This window comes from Plectrocnemia conspersa, unplaced genomic scaffold, assembly GCF_051122295.1.
Source record: "Plectrocnemia conspersa isolate PC_06_02 unplaced genomic scaffold, ASM5112229v1 ptg000008l, whole genome shotgun sequence".
Taxonomy (NCBI): Eukaryota; Metazoa; Arthropoda; class Insecta; order Trichoptera; family Polycentropodidae; genus Plectrocnemia; species Plectrocnemia conspersa.
This window is the reverse complement of record NW_028277172.1, coordinates 15,607,396-15,624,868: the sequence shown is the minus strand read 5'-3', so window position 1 is coordinate 15,624,868 and position 17,473 is coordinate 15,607,396. Positions and strand designations below refer to the sequence as shown.

Here is a 17,473-nt window from a genome sequence, read left to right as displayed (position 1 = left end):
GCTGAATCAGTAAGGTCGTTATTATAGTATTCCTTCAAAGTATGATTCCACAGACACGGATTCTTTTCAATGGCAAGTACAAAAGGTACCAGAAACAGAGGATCATCCGTCATTATTCAGCAAGTCAACGTACGATACTAACAACGTACGTCTTGTTTATGTAATGTTAACTACTTTATCGATCGAATATTATTATAAATAAAGGTGTATAACTTGTCTAATAAAAAGTAAAATAATGTTATAAATTAACGATTATCTCTAAAATAAAAATGTCAATGACAATATTTTTAACCATTTCTGTACTACAGATAAATATAATAATTAGCCATCGTTGCGACATATTTTCTGAAATCACATTTTATGCGAAATATTACAATTTATTTGCTGCACGTAATAATTTTTTCGGTTTTTTCTCATGTGGTAACGTCTTTCCAAAAATAAAAACCAATATATTAAACCCAAATCTTATATTTAAATATTTTTTTATCTTTTCTCCAGAGATGGCACTATATTTCTTTCAATTATTTTTTTCAATACAGCTACGGCCGACGTCTGTAGCATCGAAACTGTTAAACAAAAATTAAAAATGACATCTACTAGTAAAAATTAACAACAAAAAATATCTTGCAAATTTTTTATTACTAAATATATTACAGTATATAATTTATTAGTAAAAAAATAATATTATCTATTTTCTAGGTCTACCCGCTGCTTTTTTTCCACCTGTCGATGGTTTATCTTTGCCAGAAATGATAGGATGAGTTTCAGTCGAGTTAATTTTGATGTTGATATCATAAAACTTGACCTTTTTCTTCTTAGACGGAGGTGATTTTTCAGGCGATTCAGGCGGAGGAGCTTGCGCATCCATCGTAGCCGCCCAACCTTCTTCCGGATCCTCAATCTCAGGAGCGATCGGCAAGAACAATAACATATTATCATCGTCGGCTTCTTCGTCTGAGCTGCAGAAAGCAGCGACTGGTTCGCAAGTCGTCACGTCTACTTCCGTCTCTTCGTCGTGTTCGTTTTCTCCTTCTAGATTGATACTCTTATCTTCGTCGGTGACGTCGAATTCAGACTCTCTCTCTTCATATTCGACATTTTCGTCCAATTCCTTAAAATCCGGAGCAAATGCAGACCAATTTTCGACTTGATTTTGCGCCCAGATAGAAACGACTCCAGAGCTGATACTCGCAATGATCGGTCTGACAGGATGCCAAACGACATCTAATAGCAATTCTCCTTTCGTACCGTGTAAAATCTTTACGAGATTACCGATTGATTTTTCCCATATGTATAAAGCGTGCTGTCTAGCTGATCCGGCACAAATATATTCTCCGTCGCCAGAAAAGCAGCACTTCTTCCAAGTCGTCTTATTGACTAGATCTTGCAATTTCTGTATCGGTTCTGGTTCGCCATTCTTTCCGCATCGTAACACTTCTCTACCGTTATAAACTCTAATTACTCTATCGGAAGTATTAACCAAAAAGCATTCGCCTCTTCTGGCAAATTCGATACTTTTAATACCAGTGGTGCTCGAAGTTCCGATCGTGATTCTGAAGCTAGCTTTCGTTTCTAACGACTGCGAATCCAATATCAAAATGCGACCTTTGGCGTTTCCAGTATATACGTTATCGCCTCTTCTATCGAAAGAAGCGATAATGTTCACGTCACCGTCTTCGTCCAAAGGCAATATTTTATAATCACCGTCCAAATCTAATAACAATGCGGCGTGTTTCATAGGACATACCAAAAAACGTTTATCGTTTCTCGGATCGAATTGTACCCTCAAAATCGTCGTTGGGAATCTAAATTGTTGTTCGCATTCTCCGGATAATACGTCCCAAATACATACATTATGATCGGTGGACGCTGATAACAGTTTGTGGCAATCTCTGGACCAGCTCAAACTGCAAACGGGATGGACGTGAGCTGATATAGATTTAGCGATACCCCTCGTAAGAAAGTCCCATATGAAAATCCTTCCATCGTTACAGCCTACAGCCAATAATGTACCCCTTTTATTGAAGGCACAAGTTGCCGCTAATGAGATTGAGTCTAAAGTTCCGTCAAATTCTTCTGGATAATTCTGACCGAACGATTCCAACAGTTCCAAATTCATGATTGAAATTAAACAAGTATGCCTGTAACATGCAAACGTAAAATGAGTTATTCGTAATATTTATTTGTGCTTTTCAATACATACCTAAAAATGTTTTAATTCGCCTAAGCGCGAAATATCTATCAATTTTTAAATTTATTACGTTTTTTGGTGAATAATTGTGTTATTGTTAGAAATCAAACGGCGAAAGCCGGCATAAGCTATGAACTGTCAACAAAGAAACAACACAGTGCTGCCAGTGCTCATAAATGTATGGATTTGAGCGCTAACAATTTAAATCGAAAAATTACTTTTTGAAAATTTTTAACCATTTTTTACTGCTGATTCTAAGAATGAATTTTATTCTTTCTATCACGTAAGATTATTTTACAAAAAGATAATATATTATTAAGAAAACGACACAAAATGCAATTTTTAAGATATTTGTGTTTTAATGTTGACAACTAAAAATATATAATAATTAATGTTGCTCAAAACTAAAATCATTATTAAAGTTTCATAAGTTATTATAGCAACGTTTTCTCTTTCCCTCAAAACTTGTTTTTTCCGTTTTTCCTTATGTATATTTACTGGGAATCGTTCCTTTTAAACATCCAGCAATAGTTTGCGATTATGTTCACATTTCATCTTCCTTAGTATCGCATTTCCATTCTTTTGAAATCTAGATAACTTAGGTAGTTATTAGTGGTACTTATACGTTTAAATAACAAATTATAAAATAAAAAACAAAATTAGTAATACAAGGGCGCTTATTACCAGGCAACGACACAACATAAATATATATTTTATTTAAAACTTAATTGTAAATCCCTAATTTCATTTATTTATAAGTTATAAAAATATTTTTATGTATATGCAAAATAAGATTTATTTTATGAATTGTGAGTTGATTTCGAGTTAATACTAATTATTATTAATAATATTTAAGTAACTAAAATTAGCTAACCGGCATTTGTGTTTTTTTTTTAATATTATCGTGTCTGAAATATTGAAATTAGTGATTATTACATAATTATAATTTCATTCGATCATCACAGATAAGGTTCTCCTAAATTTTCCTAGTCTCACGAATAAATATCGTGAGAAATAATTAGAATGAAATGAACCAAGGTCGTGCATGACTAGGGGCGGACTGAGGAATTGAATCGGCCCTGGCCAATAGATTTTGAAAATATTTATTATATACGAAAAAAAGTCACCTCGGACATTTTTGATCGTCTACGGTTTTTTTTGTTTGTAAACAAATAAAAATGATTTTCTTGTTTATTTCTGCTAAAAATGGTGACATTTTTTAATTTATTGTAACTTCTACTTGTATTCCTAGTTGAAATACATGTTTTTATAAATTTAATTTTAAAAATATAAATGTAAAGAAGGAGGATAATTTTTGTAAATAATAGCTACCGTCGCATCGGCCCATAATATAACATAATTTCAAATATATTTAAATCAATAATTATGTATTACACAAATAATATTTTTATGAATAATATAAACCAAATCGCAATTGAAATAAGTCAACGTTCACTTTTAGCATATTTCGGAGCTATTTAGCGCTGTTCGGCGTTGCACTGTGGCAAACTATCTCTTTTCCCGTGGCGGTGGTGTCCGCATCGGTCTCCATCCGCTACAAACATGGTTCAGCGGCTCACTTTCAGGCGCCGCCTGAGTTACAACTCCAAATCAAACAGGAGGCGCATGTGAGTACCCTTAAAATTGCTAAAATCGTCGAAATAGCATCCGATGGCCTGAGTTAACCTAACTTTTGAATCTGTCAATTTTGATCAGACACCAATTGTATTGAAAGTTGAAGGACGATTAACAATAGAATAATGTTTGACGAGCGATTAAATATTAGTTCGCGTACATATAGGGATCTCCTAAGTATGTGATTATGTATACTTGTTGCGTGTAAATAATGTTTGGTTATGATTTCCATTTATGTATGACATGTGTGTTTTTTAAAATTGGTTAATTTTACACATGTGATATCTGCCTATTAGTATTATTTAATAGAGGATGTTTCGATTTGTGGTGTCGCAAAAGAGACATTAAAAGCAATCATTTGTGCTAGGTAGTCTTTCAGGATTATAATCAAGTGAATTTAAATATGATTTCTATCATAAGAGTAGTCCAAAGCTTGTAATGAATGACCATTAATAATTTTTATGAAAAATGTTTTGGTCAAGAGCTCATATAGTATGGCCATTAAAGGTTTTAATATAATTATTTTATTGTTATTTCAGGGTGCGCACTCCCGGCGGTAAACTCGTTTACCAATATTTAAAGAAACCCAAGCGGGTACCCAAATGCGGACAGTGCAAGGATAGGCTCAGAGGTATCACCCCCGCCAGGCCGATGGAACGCTCCCGCATGTCGAGGAGGAAGAAGACCGTGACCCGCGCTTACGGCGGCGTCCTTTGCCACAGATGCGTCAAGGAGAGGATTCTCCGCGCCTTCCTCATCGAAGAGCAAAAGATTGTCGTTAAAGTGACCAAAGCGTCTGGTATAAAAGTGAAATTGGTCAAAAAGTAAACGTTGTTACGATGTAAGCTAAAATAAAAACTATAAACAAAAACAAAGTTATTTTATTTTTCTCGTTTCTAGATAGTGCACTGATCTATAAGCGCTGTAACTGATACAAGATACAATTCGCAAATTCGATTTCTGTAATGTAATTGTTTATTTGATTTATAATATACAACGTTTATAATTTATTCATTAGCAATGAATAAATTTAAAACGTTTATTTCATTAGCAATGAATAAATTTAGAATGTATCAGATTATAGATTGACCCAGAAATAATAGTTTAATAATACTAGACAGCTGAAATTTGTATTTGTTATAATATGTGTAATAATAATCTGGACATGATAACCAGTTATGGGTGATGTGCTACTATACAGCAAAGACCAATCTGAATTTGAAATCAAAACTGTATCTGCTTCCGTATAGTATTGATAAATGCTACTGGCAATACTTAAGTCAACCGTTCATCTTTCTATAGTGAGAAACGTCGATGAATAATATTTTCATAATAACCAAAACTACAGATTGCCTGTTAACCAATATTATTCATAAGTGATTATTTGTGTAAACATATTTTATATCTGCGATCAAAATGTTAGTGAGGAGTTATAGCATTTATATATTATTAGAACAATTATATATAAGATTTTAGTTGGTTTAGTTTTGAAACATGTTAATAAGCTAGCCAACTTTATACACAGATGATAAATTCCATATGTTGATATATGTTCATGTATTTGTTAAAAGAAGAATAAACAAAAAAGAAAACGAATACATTAACCCGCTGGGCAGTATGGCCGCACGTATGCGGCGACACTCAATGGGTCCAGATAGAGTATCGCCGCGCATACGCGTCCACGACCATTTCACTCGATTTTTTTATTTTATGTTTGTAAATTCGATTTATTTATTATTTATCATGACGATACTATTTATTATCAGTAATATTTCGATAATAAAATTATAAAATTATAATAATTATTAGTATTTAGTATGTGAAAAAATCGTAAAAATTGCGAATATTACGTATGCGCTATTTTATTTATATTTTTTAGATTTTTGTAATGTCGATCAATTATTTATTAATCTCGGTAGTACATATCAATGATATTTGGATATCAATGATATCTGGATATCATTTATTTATAGTGAAAAAAAATAGTATAATAGATGTACACAATCTAAATTCATTGTATGTGATTCTTGGAATTGATATCATCAGGATCACAGATGTTCTTTGAAGATTCCAGGCCTAAAATGGAAGTAAATATCGTATTCAAGATTTTAAAAATAATTACGGAAATAAATTTCAAAAAAATCATATCAGTTTTGTCAACTCTGGTGTTCGTAAGTAAAAAAATTAAAAATAATAAAAGTAAAAATATTATTATTTTATAATAATATTTATTTATTTACATAGTAATATCAAACTTCTTCAATGAGTTTGTTTTGAGAACAAGCAACATGTATTTCTCATTTCAATTTAGGTTTTGCACGTGACAAATTGCTTTTAGGCACACAAAAGAGATTCGCATTTTTGGTCAAATCTCACTCTTATCAACCCTCAACAATGCTTATAGATTTTTTTTAGTCTTTTCGGAGAACGCTTTGGTATCGGATTGCGACAATTAGTTCGATAATTATTTCATTTCTCTCCCGTATCGTGTAAAAATCGTAAATTTATAAGCATGTCCCGTAAAATGAGTGATCAAGAAATAGACAAAGTTTTCATCGATAGTGAAGACGAAAATGTGATGGAAGATTTAGAAGACTTGGTGCTCCATCTAAACAATTCCTCAGATGAGGAAACAGACTCCGAAGAGGAGGCTGAATCGCCACTCGCTCGACGTCCTCGAAGAGAGGAACGAAAGTGGGAAGATGGTGATTTCTCCCCTCAGATACTAGAATTCAACAATTCATCATCTGGAATTCAGTCTTCATTTCAAAAAAATTTCACCCTTTTTTTCAATGTTGAAATTATGAATAATATTGTAACGGAGACAAATAAATATGCTAATCAAATAAGCATAAATATGAGTGCAAATTCTAAACTGCAAAAATGGGTAGATACAAATATTTCGGAAATGTATGTATTTTTAGCTACTATAATGTTGACTAGTTTGGTTGGTAAAAGTTCTATGAAGGAATACTGGTCAACAAATCCAATTATTTCGACTCCATTTTTTCGAGTATTTTTTTCCCAAGACCGATTTTTTCTTCTTCTGCGAGCACTACACTTTGCAGATAATACAATCCGGAGCAATGATGGCTTACAAAAAAGGGGCATTTGTCATTCAGAATTTATATTCCATCAAAAAGAAACCGTTTCGGTATAAAAATTTTTGTCTTGTGCGATGCACAGACTAGCTTTGTGATTGACATAATTGTCTACACGGGAAGCCAGACGGATATTGATGTGGATAAAGCCACTGGGATTTCAGGATCGGTAGTCAAAACAATACTGGCATATTATTTGGGAAAAAGGCACCGATTATATATTGATAACTGGTACTAGAGTCCAGCATTGCACTATTTATTCTAAAATAAAACTCACGCCTGTGGCACAATTAGAGCGAATCGTAAAGATTATGCTAAATTTCCCACAGGAAAGCAGAGTCGTGGGTATGTAAAGTTTCTCCACTCTGATATTTTCTTTGGTTTATTTTCTGTTTTTTGGAAACTTATTCCAATTGTATAACATTTTTAGTTGCTCTTGTTATTCTACCTATGTAATTTTCCACATATGAGATATCGTGACTTGTAAAAGATAAACACCAAAGAAAAAAATATTACAGTACTCGTGGACCCAGAGCAAGAAAGAAGAACTAACTGATTATTTTTTATGTTTATATAATGAAACTTTACCTATATGTACACCTTTATTATTATATATAATAGATTTTTATATTTTACTCTCTTGTTTTTATATTTTTATACATTATTCACATGAAAAAACTGACAATAAAATGTTCAGAACCACTAATTTATGTTATCAATAAAACAACAATTACTCTAATATAACGTGAATAAAAAATTCATAAATTGATAAAAGTGAGACATAAGTAAAACACTTACAATAAATGTTGAGAACCAATACAATTGTAAATAAAATAATAATAAGTTGATAAAAGTGAGACATAAATAAAAAATGCTTATAATAAAATGTTGAGAACCATTGAATTTACTGTATCAATAAAGCAACATTTATTTCAATACATACGGGAATAAAATGATCATAAGTTGAAAGCAATGAGACCGTAAATAAAATAATCAAAAGTTGATAAAAGTAATATGTAAATAAAAAAACAAAAAATGGTGAGAACCACTAAATTAATTTACCAATGAAGCAGCATTTACTCTAATATAAACGTAAATAAGATAATCATAATTTGATAAAATTGAGAAATAAATAAAATAATCATAAGTTGATAAATGTGAGATGTAAATAAAAAACTTACAATAAAATGTTGAGAACCACTGAATTACTTTACCAATAAAGCAACATTTACTCTTATATAAAAAAAATACTATTGTAAATATAAAATAATCATAATTTGATAAAAGTGAGAAATAAATAAAATAAACATAAGTTGATAAATGTGAGATGTAAATAAAAAACTTACAATAAAATGTTGAGAGCCACTGAATTACTTTACCAATAAAGCAACATTTACTCTTATATAAAAAAATACTATTGTAAATAAAATAATCATAAGTTGATAAAAGTGAGAAATAAATAAAAAATGCTTAAATTAAAATGTTGAGAACCACTGAATTAACATTATCAATAAAACAACATTTACTTCAATATATACGGAAATAAAATTATCATAATCATAAGTTGATAAAAGGGAGACGTAAATAAATAATCATAAGTTGATAAAAGTAAAATGTAAATAAAAAGCAATAAAATGTTGAGAACCACTGAATTTTCTTTAGCAATAAATAAAAATTCACTAATATATTAAAATTTACTCTAATGTAAATAAAATAATCATAAGTTGATAAATGTGATACATAAATAATATAAATCTTATAATAAAATGTTGAGAGCCACTGAATTTGCCTTATCAATAAATATAATACAAAAAAAATATAATACAATAAATAAAAATAATAATCGATGAAAAAAATAAACAAAACGAATTTAAAAAAAAAAAAAAAAACTGAAAATTAACTCACTCCCACGATGTATATGCCGAAAAAATAACTCACTACTCAAAGGGTTAAGCAGAATAACATGAAATAAAGCTAAATTTATTTACTTGAAAAATTGTAGTTCTTGAAGAGAATTCTTCACAAATGCATAGATATTACTACTGACTTGATCAATTTCAGATGCTAAAAGAAAGTACTTATTTCAAATTAATATTAATCAAGACCTATCTGCGATCAAGTATATTCATGAAAAACAGTTTGGCATTGATTTAAATGTGATGTGCTATGGAAAATTTTGCTATAATGAAAGCCATTTATCGAATAAATCTTAATTTAGTTATAAATAAAGATATATTTCTTCAGTCATTTAAAAAATCAGAACTGAGACATATGTAAGATCATATATTTTGGCTCTCATCTCTTTTTCATTTGTTATTCCTTTTATTCGCCGCTATTACAGAATTTGCAAAAAAAACATTTCTATTTTTAATTCGGGCGAACGTAGTTTAAATCAGTAAATCACTTAGTAAAAACTCGACAAATGGTTACCCATTTAAAAATTATTGAACGCCTTATATCAAATTAATTTTTAATTTATTTTCCTTGATTTTTTGCCGTTTCAAAACCTTTGCTTCTCTATATTTTAAAGAAATCGTTCAATTAATTTAACCCTTAAATTCATGATTTTTCCAAATTCAAAAACAAAAATATTTTTATACTAAAATTAAGCTGAAAATGACGGCAAAAATAATTAAAAAATATTTAGGTTTATTTGTGGATTATATTTATAAAAATTTGCTTATAATACGATCTTTTTTAAAATGGCATTATCACGAGTACAGTGACATCTGTCGAAATAATTTGTAAACACAATAGCTCGGCATTTGTTACACATATGTAACAATATGCAATAAAGTTCCTTTATTGAACGTATACTGAGTTATAAGCGCTTAAATAAATTGTTGCAGATTTTCAACACCGTGCTTTTAAGGGTTAAATGCTGTATAGCTAAATCTATGTGCATTTTTAGACAAAATTTCACTTCTTAATAAATTGTTAGAGAAAGTGATGGCAATTTTGTTTAATGTAAATCTGATATGTATACGACTGTTCTTCGACTTTATCTCTGCCACTCATGATAGATTTTAAAAAGTACAAACTTTTATCTACATTAGCGGTCCACAAGCATTTCAAAAAGTTATATCGCTAGTATATTTATTACAACATAAGCGATTTGATACACATGGGTAAGAGATTGTGGAATTTAAATGGATATTACATATATTTATAAACACATGATAAAAGGTTATTGGAAAATTTTTTAAAATTACAATAAAATATAAAAAGAGTTTGCTATGATAACATTAAAAATATACCACTAAATTTAAGTACAAACCATTTTTAATGAATGTAAAATTATTATCTATATACAATATATATTTTTCAATTCTAAACATTATTAAAAATGGCGATTTTAGAACCCCAATTCAATTGACAAATCATTGAAAATATTTTATAAGTAAGTTCAACATAAAAAAGTAGGCGTGTCACCGCATTTATAAGCTTTAATGAATATAGGTCATTTTTAAATATCATCTGCTAGCTTTACGAAAGGTTTTGAATGTACTCCAATTCCTAATTGTCTCTGATCGTGTGCACACAGCTGCTTGTATGCTCATCAAGCAATTTTAGATTTCTTTAGCATCACTTTTTCAAAATTTTTGAAAGAAAATTTACGCCTAAATTTTTTTTTTGTGCTCTGGTGCTTGCAAGGGCGAGGGGCGTTGGCGATTGCGTTTGGTGTAGCGAGATTATCTAGCGGCGACCTGGTGATCTCTGCCGCTACCTCGTCTGGCACATTGTTGCCAATGCAAGTGCCACCCTGGTGATATCAGAAGGTTATGTAGGCGGGTTACCATTTTGGAGCCGTCTTTGTCTTCCTTAATCACGTAGGGATCACCACTTTTTGTTTATAGGATAAAGTGTATAATTGTGCGAACTTTGAGTCTTTTAATATTATATTTTAGATGTCACTCAAATGTTTCAAGAGGGGGGGGGGGGCAGCAACAGCATGCACCGGGGCTCGATTTTTCTCTTGGTGGCCTTAGGCATACAAAATATACATTTTGTACTAAAAATATATCTCTAGTGACGTCACTTGTAGGAAAATCGACGGTAATAAATAAATATGTGTTTCGGAAAGTTGGTAGATATTTCAGAAGCTCTTCTATTGAGCCAACGATGATTCGAAAGTTCACCTCACAGTTGAGACCTGAAATCCGATCTTTTCATATGAGACCGGGAAGCTCCATAAGATTCCCATGTCATCTGGACGAAGTACCGTTACACGAAATAGCATGCTTTATCTCTTTCTTCGTTGTATGCGACACCACTCTCACTTTTAGTTCTAGGGGCTCGGTGTCAGTCCTGGATTGTTAAATGAATCAATTTGATTAATCTACAATACCACTAACTTCATTCCATAATTTTGCTACTTATGTATCTGATTTTTTAAATTTTTCCCAGAATTTTAACGATCTTTTAAATAAATATAATTATTATAGTCATTATTATATATGTTTCTACTATTGTTGTTTCCAAAAGCAATAAAATATTTATATTTATTATAAGAAAAGAGCATTATTGTATAATAAAAATAAAATAGTAAATATTTCTTTAGAAACGCAGAGTAACAGCCCCACGGTGTATGGCTGAGAGGCAAATAGTAGTGGATTCTAATTAGAATGTAACGGTAAACCGTCGAGCTCGATAGGGAATCTTATGATGCGACCAGGAAACGATGCTGTGCTTCTTCAACCAAGCCAAGAAAAAGACAGGACTACGCCTCACAGTCTGCAACAATTGTCAGGAGTACCACTGGGAGGCGTCGAGGATTTCGGCCCGTGTAATGTAGTCTCGCTAGTCTTGAGTGATGTTATTTGTGTATTTTTTATTACTTGTAATCATGACAAATAATACTTGGATTACTAGTTTCTATTTATCTGAGTTTGATATGAAATTTTTTTTGAGACAAGTCTTCGTCAATGTAACGTGTACGTTAAAAATCATTTGAAAGTTGTAACTTTCAAATGATTTTCATAAAAAGTAATTGTAAAATTGTAATGAATTTTATGTTTTTTTTTTTGTTAATAAACATTAAGCCTTTGTCCGCGGTTGGTATTTTTGAGTAATTTTTAGTTATTTTGCACCTCAATATGCCATAAATTATTTAAATAATATTTCATTAAATAAAGTGTTTTTAAGCTTAAATTATACAAAAAACATATTACAAGGCACAAAAATTCATGACAACTTTAGGTGCCCAATGCATACTGGCGATTTTATTAATGACATCTATAGGTGTCATCCGCAGTCAAAGGGTTAAGGTACTTATAAAGAATATCGGCCCTACGCTAAAAAATAATGTTTATGAGCATTTTTTTTGGTTTTTCCCTAACGGCTACGAACTTTTTGCTACATAAATACGTTTTAAAATTTAAACTGGTTAGGTGTAATCGAAAGAGCGTTAGTCAAAATATTTAAACCATTTATGTAATAAAATATTCTGGGCCATTTATATAATCATCCTTTTAAGTAGATACGTTGCAGAGAGTTATTTATGTGGTGTTCACTGTTCTGACCTAATCTGTTTTATTTTTAAAATGTATTTACGTAGCAAACGCAACGGATAGTAGTTCATAATCATTAGTTAAATTCATACATTAAAATTTTAAATTGTAATAATAATATAATTGTACATTTTTAGGAAGTAAAAATAATATTTGAATTTTTAAAATGTTATATAAACAATTTGCTTTTTTTTTAATTTTCGGGAAAAAACAAACTGGCGAAACGGTTAATTACGCGCACGAGAGCAATGAACTTTCGAACTGTAGACAATTTTCGTCTTCGGCGGAAGTGCAGTCTTCTTCCGGCATTATTCGAGATAAGGAAGGACCTGCTTACATAGTTTACCAGGTTAGCTTTTAAAAACTACCTCCGCATTCTTTGTAGTCTTATAAACGCAGTTCACTTACGCCATTGTCGCAGGAATTCAAATTCAACGGTTTGCCGTTAAATTTTTCAAGGTCGCTAATATTTCTCGCGTTTTTATCACAAAACGACTTAATGTAGACATTGACTAAAAGGGCACGATACGTGTTAAGACACGTAAGCACAATCACCGTCGCATCCCTTTGCGTGTAACCTGCAAAATCTTTGTAATTTTGTAATTTTCAAACGACGCACATGAAGATAAAATGGCGGCGATGCAATTTTATTTCATGCGCTTGTATTTTTATAGATTTCACGATAATAATTGGACATGAACTAACATCGACACTTAAATTATGCTCTTCGGGTTATTAACAAGTTATTGGCTATATAATGAATTAATTTGTGTGAAAAAACCGCCGCCAGAAAATAGCGCGGGTGCCATTTTGTTTCATGTCGTCCATCTCTTATTTCGTGTAAATTAATCTTAATTTGCATTTTGCAATAGTTCCATTGTTGAACGCTTTATCGTTGATAAACAATGTCAACGATAATAAACTGACCTTTTTAAAAATTTTAAATGTACGTATGGGCTGGGAGAAAAATATTCTTAATGGAATCCTATTCAAATCTATGGATATTTAAACAAATTAAATTTATAATGGTAAATACACTAAGTCTTCTACTTTTTTATCCTCAGAATAAATTTATACCAAATCTAATAAGTTTGAGGGATGGCGCGTCGCCAGAAGCATCATCAAGACAAACCACCAAAAACCGACAATGCTGATTCCCAAGCCTGTAAAAAGCAAAGTAACTATGACTGTCAAATTGTCAGTCATTGTAAGGGCTGAAGCCAACAGTTTCAGTAGGGCAGCCAAAACTATAATGAGTAAGAAGTAGATGGAGTGGTCAGTAAGGTCTTCCAGTGAGTATATCATATGTTAAGGAGATACAACTTTTAACTTGTATTTTTACTAAATTTCAGAAGATAAATTTGGGGGGGAATGACATTGGAACGAAACAAACATGGAATACGATTCAAAGAACCAGCAGCAATATTTGTTAGTGGACTCATCCCTGAAGAAGGTATACCACCTATTATAATTATTCTTAGTTAAGAGCAGTATTTATCTTTATACAGTCGATTCCGCTTAATTGGAAAATATAGTTTATGGTAAAATTAAAAAATTAATGTTTCTCTTGAATTTTATAATATTCCTGAACCAAGATTTAAATTACAGAAAAATAGTACGTAATTAATAAGTATAAATATTTATATAGAAAATGAAATAATCAATAAAGCTATAAAAATATATAAATTTTTGAAAAAAATATTATATATTCTGTAACCCTTAACAAAGTTGAAAATAAAAGTGATATTGATATAGTACAGTATAGAAAATTCATAATAATTAACAATTAAAACGTAGTTAAGCAGCTGCCCCGATTTAGTGGAATTGACTAGTTAAATTTTGGAAAAGAAATTCAGAACAAAGTAGGAATTGTAAAATGAGAATCAAGTACATGGAACTTGATACTGACTATTGTCACCCATCTAGTTGAAAATGTTTGCCGTATTTTCCTGAAAGCAAGAGTTTGGTGGAGTTTTTTATAATTTATGCATCATATAATACTTTTTCACTTAGTAAAGGTTTCATATTCACCCGTGCAAGTGTGACGTCGCTAATTCAGCTGAATTACACCTGGAGGATAATGTCCATCTTTTCGTCATTACTTTTTTCCATTTTTAATATACTTATATTGTGTAATATACTTATACAAATATTCCTGTATGTAAGATTATAGAAAAGACACAATGTAGTGAATTATTTTTTAAAAGTTCATTGTTTAAATAAATATTCTTTAAGAGTAAAAAGTGCTCAAATTTTAATATAATTTAAAGCTTTATTGAAGGTAAAAAAAGTATATAGATTAATGTTGTCATCTGGGCATTCTCTCATGTCACAATAGTGAGTGTGTACAACCGAGGGTTGATCATAGTAGTCTATCCAAAATTTGCCATCTCGAATTTTGTGCGATTTACTACTGTATATAATTTCAAATTTTACATGTAGAAAATGTCTTAAATGATTTCTTATAATTTTTTGCTAATAAAATTAGCAACGTGAATTCTACTTATTATTTCATTATCTCATTACCCAGAAATCTTGGCACAATATTTAAGTCACATTAAATGCTCATCAAATATTCAAAAAATAAAATTTATTTTACCAGAAAGGATTGAATATGTGTGTATATAGATTTTATTATATTTATATTTTCTACTGTATTTAACTTTGATTAATTATTTCAGTATCGACCATTGCAATGTCGCCGACATCTCGGAGAAGACCTCTACACTGCTTTCGCAATACACATATAAATGAGTATCCAAAGATTATATTTACAAAATCGACACCACTACCACTTTGCAAAATAACTAGATTGTTCAGTGTAAATTATATACAAATATAATAAATATTAAGGAAGTAATAACAATAAAGAATAAATTAAATTAAGCTAATGCATCGGAGCAATATTTATCAACCTTTTTTTGCTCCATGCACCTATCCCCCCCCCCCTTCATATGTAATAGTGTCATCTCCTTTTAATGTTGCAAGTTATCTAGGAAAAATTATTGTAAATATTGGTATAGTTGGGTTACAGAATAATTATTCTATGATACAACAATATTTATTTACTTCAGTTAACTTATCGCAGAATAAAGTGTATCGAATTAAGTGGAGCATTCAGTATATATATATATTCAGGAACATTTAAATTCCCCTCCTAAAATCCCCAACTCCTCATTTAAGCAACGTAAAGCATGTTAATGCTTTACATGTATGTTACCAATGCTGAACAGCGGGATAAGCCTTTTTATTAACTTTGTTCCAGTTTTTTTTAAGTACAAATTAGAATCAATATTTATTTTAATTTGTAGTTATTAAGATTTCATGGTTTTAAAATATTTAGAATACTTTTAAAGATGTCTTTTGTGCGGGGTTTTATATTTGATATTATTAATGGTAACCAGTCCATTATTTTTACCAGAATTTTACTAGTTATAGAATGCGTTTTATTAATTATATTTATACAAAATGAAACCAACATTTTATTATGTAATTTTTTTATTTTTGATTTAGAGCAGCACATATTTAGAAAACAACAGACTTGTACCAAATATTAATTTGTGTAACAATACGACTGACAACTTTTATTTTTTTTAATACAAAAGTAATTATTTTGTTTTAATGAAGCAGTTTGTAAAAATTCCTCAATACATCTCATCGTTAAAAAAAAAATTATTTGTTAGTAAATTTACTTGAATTTTGTTGTATAATACATATTTATAATTTATTAAGTTATTACTTAAATCTACAACATTTTCAGTTTCTTAAAATTATTATCTTAGTCTAGTGTAATATATTAGGCTAATTCATTATTTATAAAGGAAAAGTTGACAAAAACCTTCTTGCAGATCTGTTATTTTTAATTTAAAGATTTAAAAAAAAAAATTGCACTTTTACGTAATTTCGGCGAATCATCGAAAAAGATTTTGAATACAATTTTAACTAATTAACAGTATTTACAATTATACCAATAAATGAGCTCGCACGAAAATGTCTACATGGCATTTTTGGTTCAATGTTGAATGCGGGATCTAGCGGCGGACGATTCCTGGGCGAATTTTAAACCGAAAATTTGACGCCTCCACTTTCTCCGGGGACTTGCAGATATCACAGCAGTTAACACCTGAATGCAGATCATTAAACTTCTCGGGCGGTTCGTTTCTTAATTCATGTATAGGTAAGGTGATCAGACGTCCTCCTTTGAGGATTGTCATAAAAAATGCTGTCCTGTAAACAAATTTCCGAATTGACCCTTTTCTTTCTTTTTTAACTCTCATAGCTATCTGTCCTCCTTTATCCTCCTCAAATAAAAAATCCCGAGATGGTTTTTGAACAGAAATTTTTATTAAATTACTTATTTTAGCTCTCATAACAATTTGTCCTTCTTTGTCCCCCTCGAATAAAAATTTTAATTTTTTTTATAAACATTAAAACTGGTTTTTATGACCAACAATTAATTTTATTATATATTTTAAACATTATTTTCACCCATTGGAGCTTAAAAGTTTTCTGTTCTACACTACACAATCAAATGAGTTCAAGTAATGATAACTAGACCAGTTCGAAGTGCTTGGTCCTTTTCAGCTTTCTTTTTAAGTTGTCCACATTAAGGAGTTTGTTGCCTCGATGTTGACGTACCGTTGGAACCTCGTTTCATGTTGAGCTGCTAAACGTTTTATAGCACTATCGACGTCATCGACACAGGTCACGATGTATGTCTTGATCGCGAACACTTGAATTTTCTTAATCATTTTAATATGGCATTGTTTGGCATATGCTGTAGACCCAAACTAGTCTTAGCAGTTGATTGTATATTTATAGTTTGGAGGTTATTCCCATAAGCCAATATAGCTTTCTATATTTTATTTCAAGTTCTTCTTTTTCCTTTTTTATATGTTCCTTTCACTGCATATTGGTGTGCAAGGTCATGCCAAGATATTTAGCTGTGTTTCCAAAAGGGATAGTGTTGCCGTTTATGAAAATTCGTAATTAATTAGTTATATTTTTATTAGTGAGGTTGATATGTACCGATTTTA

General features: G+C 30.6%; 2 protein-coding genes and 1 long non-coding RNA gene across 5 annotated transcripts; 2 read left to right on the top strand and 1 right to left on the bottom strand.

Moving 5' to 3' along the window:
- Positions 1–622: 622 nt before the first annotated feature.
- Positions 623–2,347, bottom strand: Rbbp5 (retinoblastoma binding protein 5). Its single transcript, XM_088189577.1, has 2 exons — positions 2,204–2,347; positions 623–2,141 (listed from the first exon to the last, which is right to left on the bottom strand). Exon 2 carries the CDS (start codon positions 2,117–2,119, stop codon positions 689–691), a length of 1,431 nt encoding a protein of 476 aa, XP_088045703.1. The 5' UTR covers positions 2,120–2,141; positions 2,204–2,347; the 3' UTR covers positions 623–688.
- A 1,356-nt stretch (positions 2,348–3,703) lies between these two features.
- Positions 3,704–4,701, top strand: LOC148233117 (large ribosomal subunit protein eL34-like). Its single transcript, XM_088191072.1, has 2 exons — positions 3,704–3,819; positions 4,366–4,701. Exons 1-2 carry the CDS (start codon positions 3,755–3,757, stop codon positions 4,652–4,654), a joined length of 354 nt encoding a protein of 117 aa, XP_088047198.1. The 5' UTR covers positions 3,704–3,754; the 3' UTR covers positions 4,655–4,701.
- A 7,969-nt stretch (positions 4,702–12,670) lies between these two features.
- LOC148233116 (uncharacterized) lies at positions 12,671–15,550 on the top strand. Of its 3 annotated transcripts, none has more exons than XR_015810369.1 (4): positions 12,671–12,786; positions 13,502–13,712; positions 13,790–13,890; positions 15,119–15,550. It is a non-coding gene; the product is annotated as an uncharacterized LOC148233116 (long non-coding RNA). The 3 variants fall into 3 exon arrangements; XR_015810370.1 differs by having other exon boundaries at positions 12,687–12,786; positions 13,502–13,716; XR_015810371.1 differs by having other exon boundaries at positions 12,687–12,786; positions 13,502–13,721.
- Positions 15,551–17,473: the final 1,923 nt, after the last annotated feature.